The following is a 14,842-nucleotide window of genomic DNA, read 5'->3' as shown; positions in this document are numbered from 1 at the left end:
ACGATGCGATAAGACGAGGAGGTCCTTTTGGGAAGATGACAAATATATCCCTTCAATGGAATTGGCTGCAGATGAATAAACGATGACTTGGAGGTGGACATGAGGGAGCATCCGCAAGAGATGCATGAACAGCGATGGGTTGCACAGGTGTAGCGACCAATTTTTGGGATTTTCAACCAACTGCTTTGTGCTTTTTATGGATGTTGGAGAGGTGAAAGAAGAATAGAAATTCAAAGGGATAGGATCTGTATATGGTTGCCGACGCAAATACTATTACGGAATTAGATGGTCTTTAGCAATGCAAACCATCTATCCACTCATGGATTCGCTAGATGGAAAACTCGATTCGAATTCAAAGACTTCAGGTATCGCTTAACCAACATGGATGCCACTGGACACTTGAACCTAATTGGAAAGACGTAGTAGACGTAGTAGATGTAGATTCTGAATCTGTTTAGGATGAATACGGCTTATGATTAACAGACATTCTATTCCTTTCTTTTCCATATGCCACCGTCTACAAATCCCAACTGGCTTCATCTATAGCAAGCTTGATAGAGGCAAACCACCGAGTTTCAAAAGCACCCTTTTTTAAAAGCAGCCAAGAACTGCCGCAAAATCTATCAACCGCAGGCTCTGTTCCTCCCTCAAACCTCTTGTCCGCTTCACCCCTCCTACCATGTCTTTATCCACAATACCTCCCACGCTTGGGCCATTTCTCAATCTGAATCAGCGGGTTTGAAATTATACCATTCAAGTCTCTTGCGGCAGCGACGGCGACGGCGACGGATACGGCGAAGACTGTTTGCAACCAAGGGCGGGCAAACCCAATCTAGAGGTGGTGGGCCCAGGCTGTTTAGGAACCTGTGCATGAGACCGTACCTCACGACCTCTTGGGAAAACGGGTTACGACTAAGAGTCCATGGACATATATCTGCCGCGTTGCGCCATTGGTGGAAGTGTTGCAGCACACGGTAGTACGTCATCTCGTCTGTCAGCCGAAGAGGACCATCGTGGCATATTTCGGAATATGTATCCCAGCTCAGAGCGTCTTCTCGTTGTGGCTCACCGATTCGGGGTTCGTAGAATGGACGCGAAATTGAAAGTTTCCAGTATAGAGAAGAAGTAGCTGCAACGTCGATTGGAGGAGTGCTGGGCCTTTTTGGGGTAGATAGAGGAGCCTCGGGTATGCTTGCAGGAGTAGTAGATCTAGAGGATCTAGGATTGCTAGGAAAGCTGGCAGATTCAAAACTGCTAGCAGTCAGAGAGGATAGTCCCCGAATAACTATTTCGCTGTATAAAGGCTTTGGACCCATTCTGAAGGAGAGAATTGCATAGTCTGAGACAGTTTTGTGATAACGCGTTTGAGGGTAGTAAAACATCAGCTGGTCTAAGCGTGCATGATAGAGCTCAAGATTGAAGTCTGAAGAGGCTGAAAAGTCTGAGAGGAGATGGGAGGGATACAAGAGCTGGAAACGGAAGAGAACGAAAGTTTTAAAATTGGATAAATTGTAGCAACCTTATTACAGTCAAACAAACTAAGTTACAAACTAGATTCAACGATAACGAGAGTTGAACCGAGAAGGTTGACGCCGCCCACGATAGGGGCGCAAATTTAGCGAGCCTCTACGGCTATGCCAAATACGAGGACCGTGAACAGCAACTTCATCGTCATCTACCTCGTCTATGAGCTCATCGAGGGCTTCCAAATCAACATCCTCCGGGACAGAAGCAAGTGGTTCGCGGAAGATGCCAAGGTCAGGATCGCCTCGGAGCGGCACAACTCCACGAGGACAAGGTATAATATGTATCCGGTTGCTGTCGAGGAAAGGGAGATCAATAAACGTATAATTCGAACTCCCCCGAAACCTGGTTTGCCTCAACTGTCCTGTATAATACCGTATAATTTCCGGCTCGGCAACAACGGGTAGAAACCCTGCAAGTGCCGGATGTGGTATCACAGCAATTCTTGGTCGAAGCCTGCGAGGACTTCGGCGAAGTGGGACCATAGTCGCCGGGGGCAGATGATCTTCAATAGAAGCTCTCGGAGTATCCTCTTGTGGGAGTGGAACCTGAGGTGTATTGGAGAGGTGGGGAACTGCAGAAGATAGAGTTGGCGGCGGCGGCGGCGATGGCGCTGCTGGTAGAAAGGGCAATTGACGAGCTGGACTCGAACGCCCACTTAGGGTCTGCTGCCGATATGGCGGAAAGTATGCATCAACAGGAGCTGGCAGAAGAGAAAGTCGAGATTGTGGACGTAGGGGTGGTAACGAAGTTGTATAGTAGCTTTGATTGCTTAGCTGGGAGACCGACATATGCACTGGACGAAATGAATACTGAGTTGGAAGTATCTGTGGAAGCCGTACTGGAGGAGGCGGCGCCGTTACTGGATGAAGGGCCAACGGATTGATCTGTTCAAGAGCCATGCTGTTCCAACGGACAGTTGCTTCTGCTGGTGGCGCAGGTGTACCCGTCGTCGAAGCCACCTGGGCCTTAGCCGCGCCACGGCCCGAACGAGAAGGTAAAGATGGGCCCCGTGAGCTAGGAGGTGGTCCTTGAGGCAGTTCGTTTGGCTCTTCAAGCCCGAGTGGCGCCTCAAGATGAATTCGATCTCCAAACCCGAGTCTGGGCCCAAGTTCTTCGAGCCCGCCGGGCCCTCTGATAGACTCCGTTGGAATAGATCTATCCTCTCTTCGAGCTAAAGCCGCAATATTCTCTATCGGATCTCTCCTCGCATTGGTGGTCTCCGTGAAAGGGCCAGTTTCCGCAGCGGATGGCACTTCATGAGTTACCATGATGCTGGATGCCAGTCTATACCGCTGCAACAGCGAAGATGCGGTGGTGCTCACTCGATAAACGTTCTTCGTTCTCGGGAAGTTTCGCAGCTCTGGCATCCACACCCGAATGAAGGTGCCGTCGGGGTCGACTTGCTGGGATATTTCGGCGAGAGAGATATTAGAATCTTTGGCCTCACAGCTGGGGCCAACACCCGCATAGTTTTGCGAGCTATAGAAGTAAAAAAATGGATCGTGGACAGTGGACAGCGACGACACGTACTCTGCGCCGTAGCGCCAGTCGAAGCCCGCATACAAGGCGAAGAAACCTATTGCAATCTCTTCACCACGAGCGGTTACTTGGCCTGTAATGTAAAGCTGTCGCATAATGGCGTCGACGAGGCCAAAGCCCGTGAGTCCCATCAGGAACTGGGTCATGCTGACGACATTGTCGACAGCTTGACCCGGTCTATCAAGGTCTCGGATGACTGATGACTTCCACGTCTTGAGTGGGTTTTTGCCCATCCCAGCACCCTCGAGGTTATACAACTCGCTGCCATGCTTGACGATGCTAAGGCGAATAAAGTTCAACACCAGTAGATGGTATCGGATGCTTTCTGTTCCAGCGCTACAGCCTCTACCGAAACCCAGAGTTTGAGCCAAACCAGGGTCCGTGCCGCATTCGAGCTTCAAAAGCTCTTGGTGGACTTGCCGCGCCGTAATGCATCCAAGGCTTAGATAGGAGAGAAGGCCGTGATAGGCATCGCCCACATGGACATCGTCCGACAAGAGATGATAAGACGATACAATCCCTTTCTTGATGATGTAGCCAACTCGCTGCTGGCCACGTGTTTCCCCACCGAGTAACGCTTGCGGTATTGCAGTATCACGAAGCTCGGGTCTATCCAGATGGACCATCGGGAGGTGCACAGGACTCTGCATCTTCTGAATGAGTTCCTCGAGTGTACCGGGAATCTCAAATGGGGATTCTTGGGGAGGAAGCGATGCGTGATCCGGGAAAGAAGGCAGAGAAAAGCGTGCAGGGACAGGGAAAGGATCGAGAGGTTTTTCAGCTTCGGTATTCAGGGCTCGCCAGAAGAGATGAAAGGCATCAGGCAAGCAGTCGATACTAGTCTTGGGCTCGGGTAGTTGGAGACTATTCATCATCTCGAGTTAGAAAAGTCCATCGTAAATCAAATTTGGTAAACTTACTCGTGCATGAAATACTTTACATCATACAGGCGATCGAATCTGATACCGCGTGCCTCACATATTGCAGACACAGCTTGCTCCTCCCTCCGTTGGTCGGGCGCATAGTCCTCCGTCATCCACACAGCCGTAACCTGGGGGCCATGTTGATTGGCGGCGTAGTGCTGGATCATGCCGTTTAGAATATCGTCAAAACTACCAACACGGATGACAAGTCCGCTTCCCAGATTCTCCAGATTTCTCTTCAAGTCCCAGAGGGACTCTGCGATATATTTTGCGCGGAGATGGCCGCACTTCCAACGCTGCGAGAGATCATACCTGGCGGGGGGGTATGGGCTCATTTTGCCATCTTTGACGAGACCAGAAACTTCAATCTGATCGGGCGGCAGGATATAAACTGGCAGCAGGTGGGTGAAACCATGCTCGGTACTGGATAACTTGTACAAGATGGGGTTGTCGGCGGTTCTGAGGTCTCGCCTCATCAGATAAATCAAGATAGATCCGCCAGGCATAGTGGGGGAAATGCGCTCAAATAATGAAGAGATTAGGTTCGCGGAGAAAAATGCAGTCAAGATCGAATATCTCCAAGCTTGGAAGGAAGTACTCGGGAGGTCCAAAGAAAAGGTTCGGTGACGAATTCGTCTGGTCAATGATGTCTGTAGTAAATTTGAGGTCAGTATCAATTGTAAGAACAGCAAAGCCATAGCAGCATAGTATCATTACTTGGAAAAAAAAAAAAAATAGGTATAAGTCAGCAGATGGCTAGTGCTGGCGGCTGTTGAATTGAATGCAGAGACGCCTTGCGGAGCAGTGTGGTAGTCGTGAAGAAGGCAGAGGTGCGGCAGCCAGACAAACCACTAGTAGACAGCGATGAGCATGACTAACCAAGTGAATAGCAGCCAAGTTACCAGAGATGCAATGGGAACAGAATCAAACCAGAAATAGATGGCTGCTTTGTGAATAATTATTTTTTGTTGGCTTTGAACCTGGATAAGATGGGATAAGCAGGCAGACAGCGAGTTGAGCGAAAATCAATAAAGGCTTCTGAAATTGAACTTGAACTGAAGAATAAGATAAGTCAAAATTAGAAATTACAAGAGATGTCTCTTGAAAATACTGCGCTAATTTACAGAGCCTCAAGGGCTTTAGTGCTCTGAAGAAGCTATACTTGATATGATTCTGATTGTTTGCTATCAAGCCAGGTCAAGCCAGGTCAAGCGAGAGTGATAATGATCATCTCGTTGAGCTACAAGCATGCCCAGGCATATTTGCTGTTGTGTACCCGAAAATGTATCCGAACCTGACAGGTACATGCTTTCTGCATGCATCAAGGCGGTAGATGCAGTGCAATGCGTAGGTACTACCTAGGTATGTACTAAGGTAGGTAGAGATAGACTTACTCATACCCAACTTTTACGCAGACGAGTAGTGCGCACGAGTTGTTTCTACTTTGTCTCTACCCATTTTTCTCCTCTTCTTCTTCCTTTCCTTTCCTTTCTTTCTTTCCTTTATCACTTTCTCGTCTATTCCCATGTCTCTTCTTTAGAATGGCAATAGTATCGTTGCTTCGTGCACTTATTCACGCTATTACCTGCCAGAGTCACGCTCAACTGCCAAATTAGCTGCCATTGGCTGAGACGAGACGCCAAAAACGCGAAAGCTATCATGCAGCTAAAACGATCAGCTCGTCGCGTTTACAACGGCGTACGTAATAACCAGAAGAACATCCGCTAAGCCTATATACCGTACAGTCAGAATAACGTCCACTTACCTCACTCTAGGTATCATTGTAAACGGAGACAAATACTAGCCCATCCGCGGAGTTTGTTAGTCGTATCCGGGTAGAGGCCCCTGGTAGAGGAGCTGATGGCAGGTTGACTGCACCAAGCTTCCTTCACCGAGTGAAATGCCCTCCGCGTGCCCTTGATTTTGCGACATTGGTTTTCCACCTCTTCCCCCTTGCATCAAAGCTGGGCTTTGGCCTTCTTGACTAGGCAGAAAGGAGCACAGCACTGCGGTATGGGCTGCCCAAGCGCCGTGGGGTCTGAGAATGAGGCGAATGGCGCGAGTAAGCACCCAGCCGAGCAATCTGTCATTCGAAGGAAGTTGCCAAAGTTCCCCCTTGTCCCGATCCTGAAAGCCCCGTGAGGACTATCTCGATCGAGAGATGCCCATAGGCGGGGAATCCGGGAAATGGGAAATGGGCGGGGATGTCTCGTCGCGCACCTGAGAGTGATTAGCCCGGCAGCAGCTTTGGACTCTGTTTCACTACAATCTACTAGTTGCTCATGGCGTACATGTAAGTTCAATGTTTGGGTGGCGTAGACGTCAGCGTAGGCAGGCTTTAGTAGTGATAGGAGCGGCAAAAAGGAAACCAAGAAAGAGCTTCGTGAATAGTAGATATGGGGCAGTCCATATTTAGGTGCGAGCTAATGAAACACTGTCGAGCTCAACGAGAGATGATCGTCAGATATCGATGGGTGGAGAGCGGAACTGTGTCAGCAGCTACATGTAGCTTTTCGCGGCCATCTGCCATCTGCCATCTGCCACCTGCCACTAGATGCTGTATCATATCATATTGATCTCTTGCTCCTAACAATGATCTCCCGGCAAGCTGGTATAGGTAGCGCCTTGTAGGGCCAACGTCTGGTTTTTGCCATAAGCGCAAGGTACCCGAGTTCCGTCGTAAGAACCATAATCTTGGTTTGTACTAGGCTGGCTGCTGGTCGGGAGTGCCCGCAAATCCACCACCTCGAGAGATCTCTGGCGCGCCCACTTGCCGCTATTAGCGCAAGATAGCAGCGGGGCTTTACTTGACGCAATCCAAATATCTGAGTAATATCTCGAGACTGCTGGTCTACTAGTATGTGCCATTGGCAATAGGAAAAAAAGGAGAGAAAAAGAAGATACATCCACGGGGCAGGAGAGTCTACTCCGATCTCCACTGTGTGCTTGCTGCATCCAGTACGAATTGGCCAGAAGTACTTTCCGGGTCCAACGCGTGCCGTAAATCAGGCTCGGGGTACTTGCAACAGCTCGCCTATCCACGCCTAGAGCATCTCCCTCCACTTCACCGCTTCACAATTTGGTACTTGCTCGACACTTCAACGCCTTTATTCGTTTCGTAATTTAGCACTATTGAGCTGCTACGTCAAGCACACACCCCCGATTTAGCGCAGGCGCAGAGCAAAGCCGCCGGGCAGATGCAGCCGGACAGGGACAGAGAGTGAAGCCGGCGAGACAGCAACATGCATGTACTGTAGCGATTGCAAGTCGGGTCGCAGCACAGGTACCGGTACCTGGTAGCGGCGCCAAGCCGGGCCAAAAAACCACACGCCCATCCCCCGCAGCGCCCCCGCAGTGCCTTGTAGCGGTACCTGACGCCAGGCCGCATCGCTTTAGCAGTCCAATTCGAGCCGCCCCGATGCACCCTTCCACAAGCTGCAGCTCTGCTTATTCTCACATGCAGTCTAATACCTTTTCGTCAACCCTCTCTCCTCATACAGTACTCACTCGTTTTGCTCTCAACACCACGTCAGACACGAAGACGGCGTATCTCTTTCTCTAGGCACCCTTTGACCACTCGGAAACCCTTTCCCAAGGGAAAAAGGCAAACTTTGATCTGCGTGTCTCGTTTGTGGCCTTTTCTTCTTTACCTCTCTTTTCTTCATGACAAAGACCTCGCAGGGGAGAAGTTGTGGGAGGTGATCAAGCGGCCAAGTGAGGACAAGAAATGACAAGGGATATGGAGTTGCAAGCCTGTTTCCGCCCCATCATAGACCGGCTTTCTTCCTATGACTTCCGCTTCTCCTCTATCCAGCATTGCTAACACTACTTCCATTTCAAGCCTTTAGACCAATACGTCGACTAAAGACAAAAGCTTTGTTTTCTCGTCCTATCCGAGCCGACCGATCGAGTATGCGGACAGCCGACCTCCGAAACTCGTTCGGGATTTCATCCTCGCACCCTCCCCCGGCACATGAGGCTGATAAGGGTGTGAAGCTATGCCAGCTGCTGCTGCTCGTGTTGCTGCTTGCAGCAATAGCTCATCTCCCGTGCATTGGATGGGTAGCTGGCAAGGCAGCCTAGCTTTCCAGACTCCACCATGTTTCAACCATTCGCCCCTCCTTCTCACCGAAATTGATCTGGCTGTTCTGGTTACTCTCCTGCTCGCTGCCCATTATTCTCGTCATATCATAGGCTAGGTACCTACGCGGAGATCGAACCGAGCCGAACAGCATACCTAGATATGTGAGCTTGAAGGCAAAGTGCGCTGTTATTACTCACCGAGGCAGGTCTTGTTTAGGTGAAATGAACCAACAGTCCACTACAAACTTATCAAATAGTTTGCTCCAGTTTGCTCCGAGCTCTTCTACAAGCGTATATGCCATTTACCAAGAACCGTGATAACAGACACAACCCGAGATTTTTCTCTTCTTCGCAATCCATCATATGTGCAGATGCCGCAAGTCTCTCCGCTGGCAGCTTTTTTCAGCCGCAGATGGCCTGGACCGCGCATTTCTTTTTTCTTCCAGAGCGATCCGTCGTGGGGCCGGCCAAGCACTTAGTGGTACGCCTGTGGTCGAGCGTCAGGCGATGAGACTTGTCCCAAATGCATGTCCTGGCAACTCCTCTCTGGTCCGTTTGGTGCAGAGCTGCAAGGACCATTTCATGGCTAGCAGTTGAAGTAGCCCAAGGACAAGAGCCAGCCCTTATCTACGTACCCTGACCGCAGCCATAGCCGCTGGCTCTCGTTTGTCTAGCTTTCTTCGAGGATTCAAACTCTCTTTCCGCGATAGGCCAAAAAGCCACGCCGCATACTAGTCGAAATAGTTCCAGTTTCTACGGACAGCATGCTCCTTGAGTGTACGAGCATACACGTAACAAGAGCACGCTGTCCTTTGAGACCACAGCAAAGATTTAGGAGAAGCTACTACTAGTATTGAAAAGAGTGATCAGAGCTTATATTGCTTCTTCCTTTGTGAGATTGCTACGATTTGTTCGGAGTCCAATATCTCTCAAGCCACTTCGGTGCTGTTGCGGGAGAAAGATGGAGGGATGTGACGAGAAGGGCCTGGCAAGAAAACCGGGACAAAGAGAAAGATGCTCTCTCTCTCTCTCTCTCTCTTAGTGTGGAGAAGCCTGCCGCCTGTCTTCGTCAAAGGGGTTGTTTTGATTCTACGTCACACAGCCTTTCAGGTTGACCACTTGCGCTAGTTTCACCAGAGCAAACTGAGAGGCGCAAATGCGAATATTGTACCCTCTCCTCCCTACAGGACTAGTAACTACAAGTTTCCCGGTCATATTTGCCGCTATCAAGGCTTCTGTATTCAAGCTCTTTGATTCGGAGCCATCACTCTCTGCACTGACCATCTTGGCCATCACGCGCCTCTCGGTTTACTCAGTTCAACTGAGACCTGCTTTATCTACTAGCACCTTATTGCCGAGTTCATTTCGTATGTGGCGCTGTTTCACAGCATATACCAGCAGATTTGACAAGACAGAATCACAATGGACGCAATAGTTGATAATTGACGCAATAATTGGGCAGCATCCAGAGAGAGTAAGTGATCTATGCGTCCACGAAATCTTCTCAAAAACTACCAGACAGTTTCCAAATAGTCAAGTCACTGAGGCTTGTCCTTGGCAGCCTCTCACAGCGGTGACTGGTTGAGAGCGTTTCGCCCCATTGTATTAGTGCTAACTGGTGATATCTCACATCTCAAGGCTGCAACAAGTGTGGACTATTTTCGCTTCGACCAGCCTGCCAAACTCACTTTGACCCAATGTATCCTACAGGTAGACGCTCTTTACCACTCGTATAATAGCTAATACCGACCTTTTCAAGACAACAACAGGCCTTAATACAGACCTCTCTGGCTGGAGTAAAGCCTGGTCGGCGACTACTTAAGCATACGCCCCGTCTGATACAGCCCGCGGAGCGTGCTAGAAGACCATTGGTGCGAATGCCTGTTCCCCGGTTTCCTGCCTGATTACGGGTCGTTGGAATCCTGATATGCGTACTGTACACACACCCCGACGATCTTCGTCTGTGCTCAGAGGCGAAGCAGTAGGAGGGGGCACAATGCCGTCGTGGAAGGTTCATCTGTTGAATTGATCCTCATAAGGCGAAAACTCTGCGCTATTCTGATCAGATTGCTGCCTTTCAGCTAAGGCTAGGATGCCGAAGATCAAAGGGAAGTAACGGACAGGCCCATTCCAAGCTGAGATCACAATAACCGATTCGTCATTTCCTAGTATGTTGCATGCTGCTTTATGCTGCTAGTAGTAGTACTGAATAATTTTTCATGAGACAATATTCGACTGCTAATCAGATCAAGCCACTATTACCGGGGGTTTCCCCTCTCTCTGAATGCAGGGAGATGGAGTCCATCACGAATCCGTACTCGTGCAATGACTGCTAGTATTACGGTACGACTGTCAGCCAAAGGGAGCACTGGTCTGGGGTAATACGTACCGAAATTGGCGTCTTTGCTTTTTCCTGAGGTAGCACATAGCATACAACCTCAAGCATTTTGCCTGCGCACTTTTTAAATAGCAGCCGAGCTACTAGTATCTGTTATTCATCTGCATATTTAAAAGCAGGAGACGTCCAAATACCATCGACAATTCTCATTTCTCTTTTTGCACATCTCGTTCTTCTTTCTCGAGTATCCCACCGCTTTAACAAGACCAACCTTGATATTCCATTGTCACCAACCCCGATCATCTCCAACGCCAGTATGTGTTACTATACACTTGCCGAAGCAGTCCACGAAGATTGCGTGCCTAACCCGTCGCACATGGTGAAATGTATCATCTTTGAGAAATGCCTGCTCAAAGAGGATTCGAGAGATGTCTGTCCGCATCCAGCCGTCAGAAAGCCCGGAGCCGTTCTCAAGAAGCACATCAAGGACGGAAAATGCCCCATCTGCCCCAAGTTCACTATTGCCATTCGTGGTAGATATGTTGTGCTCCCGGACTCTCCGAGGAGCGAGCGTTCTTTTTCGTCTGAGAAAACTGACTTTGAGGAGGACAATTAAACATATGGTAAGGCCACTCTCTCCTTCTGGTATATTGATGATGCCGTTCATATAACGCTGACCAGTTATGGTTAGTTCTACTGCACGTCTTTGGCGATACGAGATGCAGATACTACTTGCTTCTTTACTGGGTAGACGTATGATGGGGGTTGTAGAGGGCATAGGGCAATAAACAGTGGGACTGCATCTCCTCTGCATTGCGAGCGATATGGAGATTAAATCTGGGGTGGAAATAATTTGAGCTATTGTTCTTTGGTTTCTGTTTTCTAGTCGATATGTTTTGGCTGTGGTCCGCTCGGAGGCCGGCATAGTTTATACATAGATCTACGTGTAGGTAGTCAGCGTCGCTTGATCTGGCTTGGTGAATACAAGATTGCGTTCGTTATAAAGATTATCTCTTTTACGTAGAATGCCTGAGTTCCACTGGTTTATATGAAGCAATGCAGCATTCGATGGACCGATCGCTATCATACGAACCGCACTCTTTGTACTTGCACTGGAGCGGCTGCTGCGATGTGGTAAATATAGGGTAGAATGGGCTGCGCGGCGATTCCTGTGAATCAAAGATACTATGATTGGGTTGGAGAATAAATTTGTTGGCTATGGGGAATTGGATAGACAGAGAATCTGGCGTTGCTTGATGATGTATAGCTGGCCTAGTACTCTTAGACATAGCTTTCACGTCATCTAACAGGAGATGATGAGAATACTCAGCAAGATAGGACGCCAATCACCTACATTTCGTGCTGATCAATATGAAATACGTACAACTAAAGGAAGGGAGAAGAAAATTATGGGATTTTGAAAATCCATTGACTAGATTCCAGATCGAATATGCTTAGTGCACCCATATTTAGTGCCTGCTGCATCTTCAAATTCTCCTCTTGTAGTAACATAGTGGTGGTAAGACTCTGCATCATGTTCTGTACAACGTCTCCCCTGCAGCGCACCGAGTAATTCATATATCGCCACATGCATACAAAGAACTGAATGTATTACAAACGCCTGTCACAGGCCGAGATAAACGGATGCAAGGGCCGATCTCCGCAGGTCGTGATAGCCGCATCCGAGCTACACGCGCTCCGTCTGACGGAGGCTGCTGGCTGCCATGGCCGAGGTGAAGAGCGGCCGATGGCTCCGGCGCCGGGGCCTTGATTTCTTACACTCGCAACTCGCTATCATTTTCTCGAGCAACTCTGGCAGCTTTTGCTGGGGACTGGGTTTAGCCGAAGATGGCGCGGGCGGCATGCCGCGGCTGAACGAGGAAGAGATTGGCGGAGCTTAGCAAGGGGGGAGGAGAGATTTGGCTCGGCTCTCCAAGATTCGGGAGCGGATTCTGGGGGATAGCGGCATTGAAGCTTTTTTTCGTGCTTTCTTTTTATTCGGCTGTCCCCCGTCTTCTTTTTTGTCTTCCTTCTTCTCTTCTTTCCACCGCTGCAGAAGAGTTGTCTCCATAGCTACTCTGTGTGTGTTTGCAATTATACAATGTCCGCCATCTCACGGAGCATCAGATCAGCATCCAAGCTGCGAGTCCAGTCGTCCCGCGGTCTCTGCTCGGCCTCCATCGGCGCCAGTCGCCTTGCCTCGTCCGGCTTTGCTGCTGCCAAAGCTGCCACTCCTGCCGCGCGCACCAACTTCTCAACCTCGTCGTTCAAACTGTCTGGAGCGCCCGCCATGTCTTCTTCTTCGCGCGAGTACGATCCTGAGATCAAGGACATTGCCGACTATGTCGCCAACAAGGCAATTGACTCCGAATTAGCTGTGAGTTTCTTGTGCCCGTGGCTGCTGATGCCCCTCATTTGCCGAAACACAAAAATCAAACAACCCCACCATCACCACTGAACGGGATGAATTCAATTCAATTCGCCAGCCTTTGAGTAGGAGTCAATCACTAACTGTCCGTTACCGCGTAGTTTGACACCGCTCGATGGATTCTCCTCGACACTCTGGGCTGCGGTCTTGAGGGCCTTCGCTTCAAGGAGTGCGCCAAGCTGCTCGGTCCTACCGTTCCCGGCACCGTCGTGCCCAACGGCACCAAGGTTCCCGGCACTCCCTTTGTGCTGGACCCCATCAACGGAGCCTTCAACATTGGTGCCATGATCCGATGGCTCGACTTCAACGACTGCTGGCTGGCCGCTGAATGGGGCCACCCCTCGGACAACCTGGGCGCTATCCTGGCCGTCGCTGACTGGATCAACCGCACCAACAAGGCCGGCGGCAACCTGGCTGGCGGCAAGATCTTCACCATCCGCGACGTGCTCGAGGGCATGATCAAGGCCCACGAGATCCAGGGCTGCCTGGCTCTGCTCAACTCGTACAACAAGGTCGGCCTCGACCACGTCGTCCTGGTCAAGGTTGCCTCCACCGCCGTCGTCTCCAAGATGCTCGGCCTCAGCGAGAAGCAGATCGCCGACGCCGTCACCCAGGCCTGGGTCGATGGCCAGAGTCTGCGAACCTACCGCCACAGCCCCAACACCATGTCCCGCAAATCTTGGGCTGCTGGTGATGCCTGCCAGCGCGCTGTCAACCTGGCCCTCAAGGTCATGAAGGGCGAGAGCGGCATTCCCACCGTCCTGTCTGCTCCCACCTGGGGTTTCTACGATGTCCTGTTCAAGGGCAAGAAGTTTGAGTTCCAGCGCCCCTACGGCAGCTACGTGATGGAGAATGTTCTGTTCAAGGTCTCCTACCCTGGTAAGTTGAAGCTCTCCCCTCCGTGAATATCCATGAAGAGAATCATGGTTGTATTTCAGACGACTAACACGCATCTCAGCCGAGTTCCACTCCCAGACCGCCGTCGAGGCTTCTGAGAAGATCCACCATCAGCTCAAGGCCATGGGCAAGACCGCCGCTGACATCAAGAACATCACCTGCCGAACCCACGAGGCCTGCATCCGCATCATTGACAAGCAGTTCAAGCCCATGGACAACTTCGCCGACCGTGACCACTGCATCCAGTACATGTGCTCCGTCATGCTCGTCTTCGGCCGCCTCGAGGCCACCGACTACGTTGACGGCTCTGAGGCTGCTACTTCTGAGCTGGTTGAGTCTCTGCGCCAGAAGATCAAGTGTGTCGAGGATCCCAAATACACTCAGGACTACCATGACCCTGCCCAGCGAACCATCTCCAACGCCCTGACTGTCGAGCTCAACGACGGCACCGTCCTCGATGAGGTTGCCGTTGAGGCTCCTCTGGGCCACCGTCTCCGCCGTGAGGAGGCCAAGCCCGTCATCCTGGCCAAGTACAAGCGCCACCTGGGCCCTCACTTCCCCGAGGCCACCGTCAACGAGCTTGTCGAGCTGAGCTTGGACAGCAAGAGGCTGGAGGCCATGACTGTGGATGAGTACGTTGACAAGTATGCTGTCAAGGAGAGCAAGTTTGTTGTTTAGACATGAGGGGGTGGCGTCAAAAAATGGGGTACAAATAAATGATACAATGATGAATTGGCTTTCAAGGGCCAACTAGATATAACAAAAGACTAGCAAAAAATAATAATGATACCAATTCAAAACAACAAAGAGTAAAAAAAGTCTTGCATAACAGTGTTGATATTTCCTACTGCTCTTGGCGGAACAGCGTATGTAATCACCAATATCACTTTCTCTATAGCACCTCGTTCATCGAGATCCTGAACAACGTACCAGAGCGTATCGATACTGGGCTGAGAAACCCGTGGCACTGGGCTGCCTCCGGACAGTGGCGATGTTTAGGGGGCGATCTCGCCAAGAGCAGCCTATAATGGCTTCTGGGAGACTTCCAGGAGCCAGCCACAGCGGCTCGAGCGGCTAGACGCGCAATCCGTAGCACGGGTTTTACTG

General features: G+C 50.4%; 2 protein-coding genes across 2 annotated transcripts; one reads left to right on the top strand and one right to left on the bottom strand.

The window, feature by feature from the left end:
• Nucleotides 1-1,556: 1,556 nt before the first annotated feature.
• On the bottom strand, nucleotides 1,557-4,495 carry TGAM01_v208437 (hypothetical protein; the record flags this gene model as incomplete). Its single annotated transcript, XM_018810210.1, has 2 exons — nucleotides 1,557-3,930; nucleotides 4,014-4,495. 2 exons carry the CDS (start codon nucleotides 4,493-4,495, stop codon nucleotides 1,557-1,559), a joined length of 2,856 nt encoding a protein of 951 aa, XP_018656587.1.
• Nucleotides 4,496-12,511: 8,016 nt separating this feature from the next.
• On the top strand, nucleotides 12,512-14,413 carry TGAM01_v208436 (2-methylcitrate dehydratase; the record flags this gene model as incomplete). Its single annotated transcript, XM_018810209.1, has 3 exons — nucleotides 12,512-12,787; nucleotides 12,940-13,717; nucleotides 13,797-14,413. 3 exons carry the CDS (start codon nucleotides 12,512-12,514, stop codon nucleotides 14,411-14,413), a joined length of 1,671 nt encoding a protein of 556 aa, XP_018656586.1.
• Nucleotides 14,414-14,842: the final 429 nt, after the last annotated feature.

The sequence above is a fragment of the Trichoderma gamsii genome (assembly GCF_001481775.2).
Source record: "Trichoderma gamsii strain T6085 chromosome Unknown Scaffold_35.2, whole genome shotgun sequence".
Classification (NCBI taxonomy): domain Eukaryota; kingdom Fungi; phylum Ascomycota; class Sordariomycetes; order Hypocreales; family Hypocreaceae; genus Trichoderma; species Trichoderma gamsii.
The sequence above is the reverse complement of the archived record's forward strand: the minus strand, read 5'-3'. Positions and strand labels throughout refer to the sequence as shown.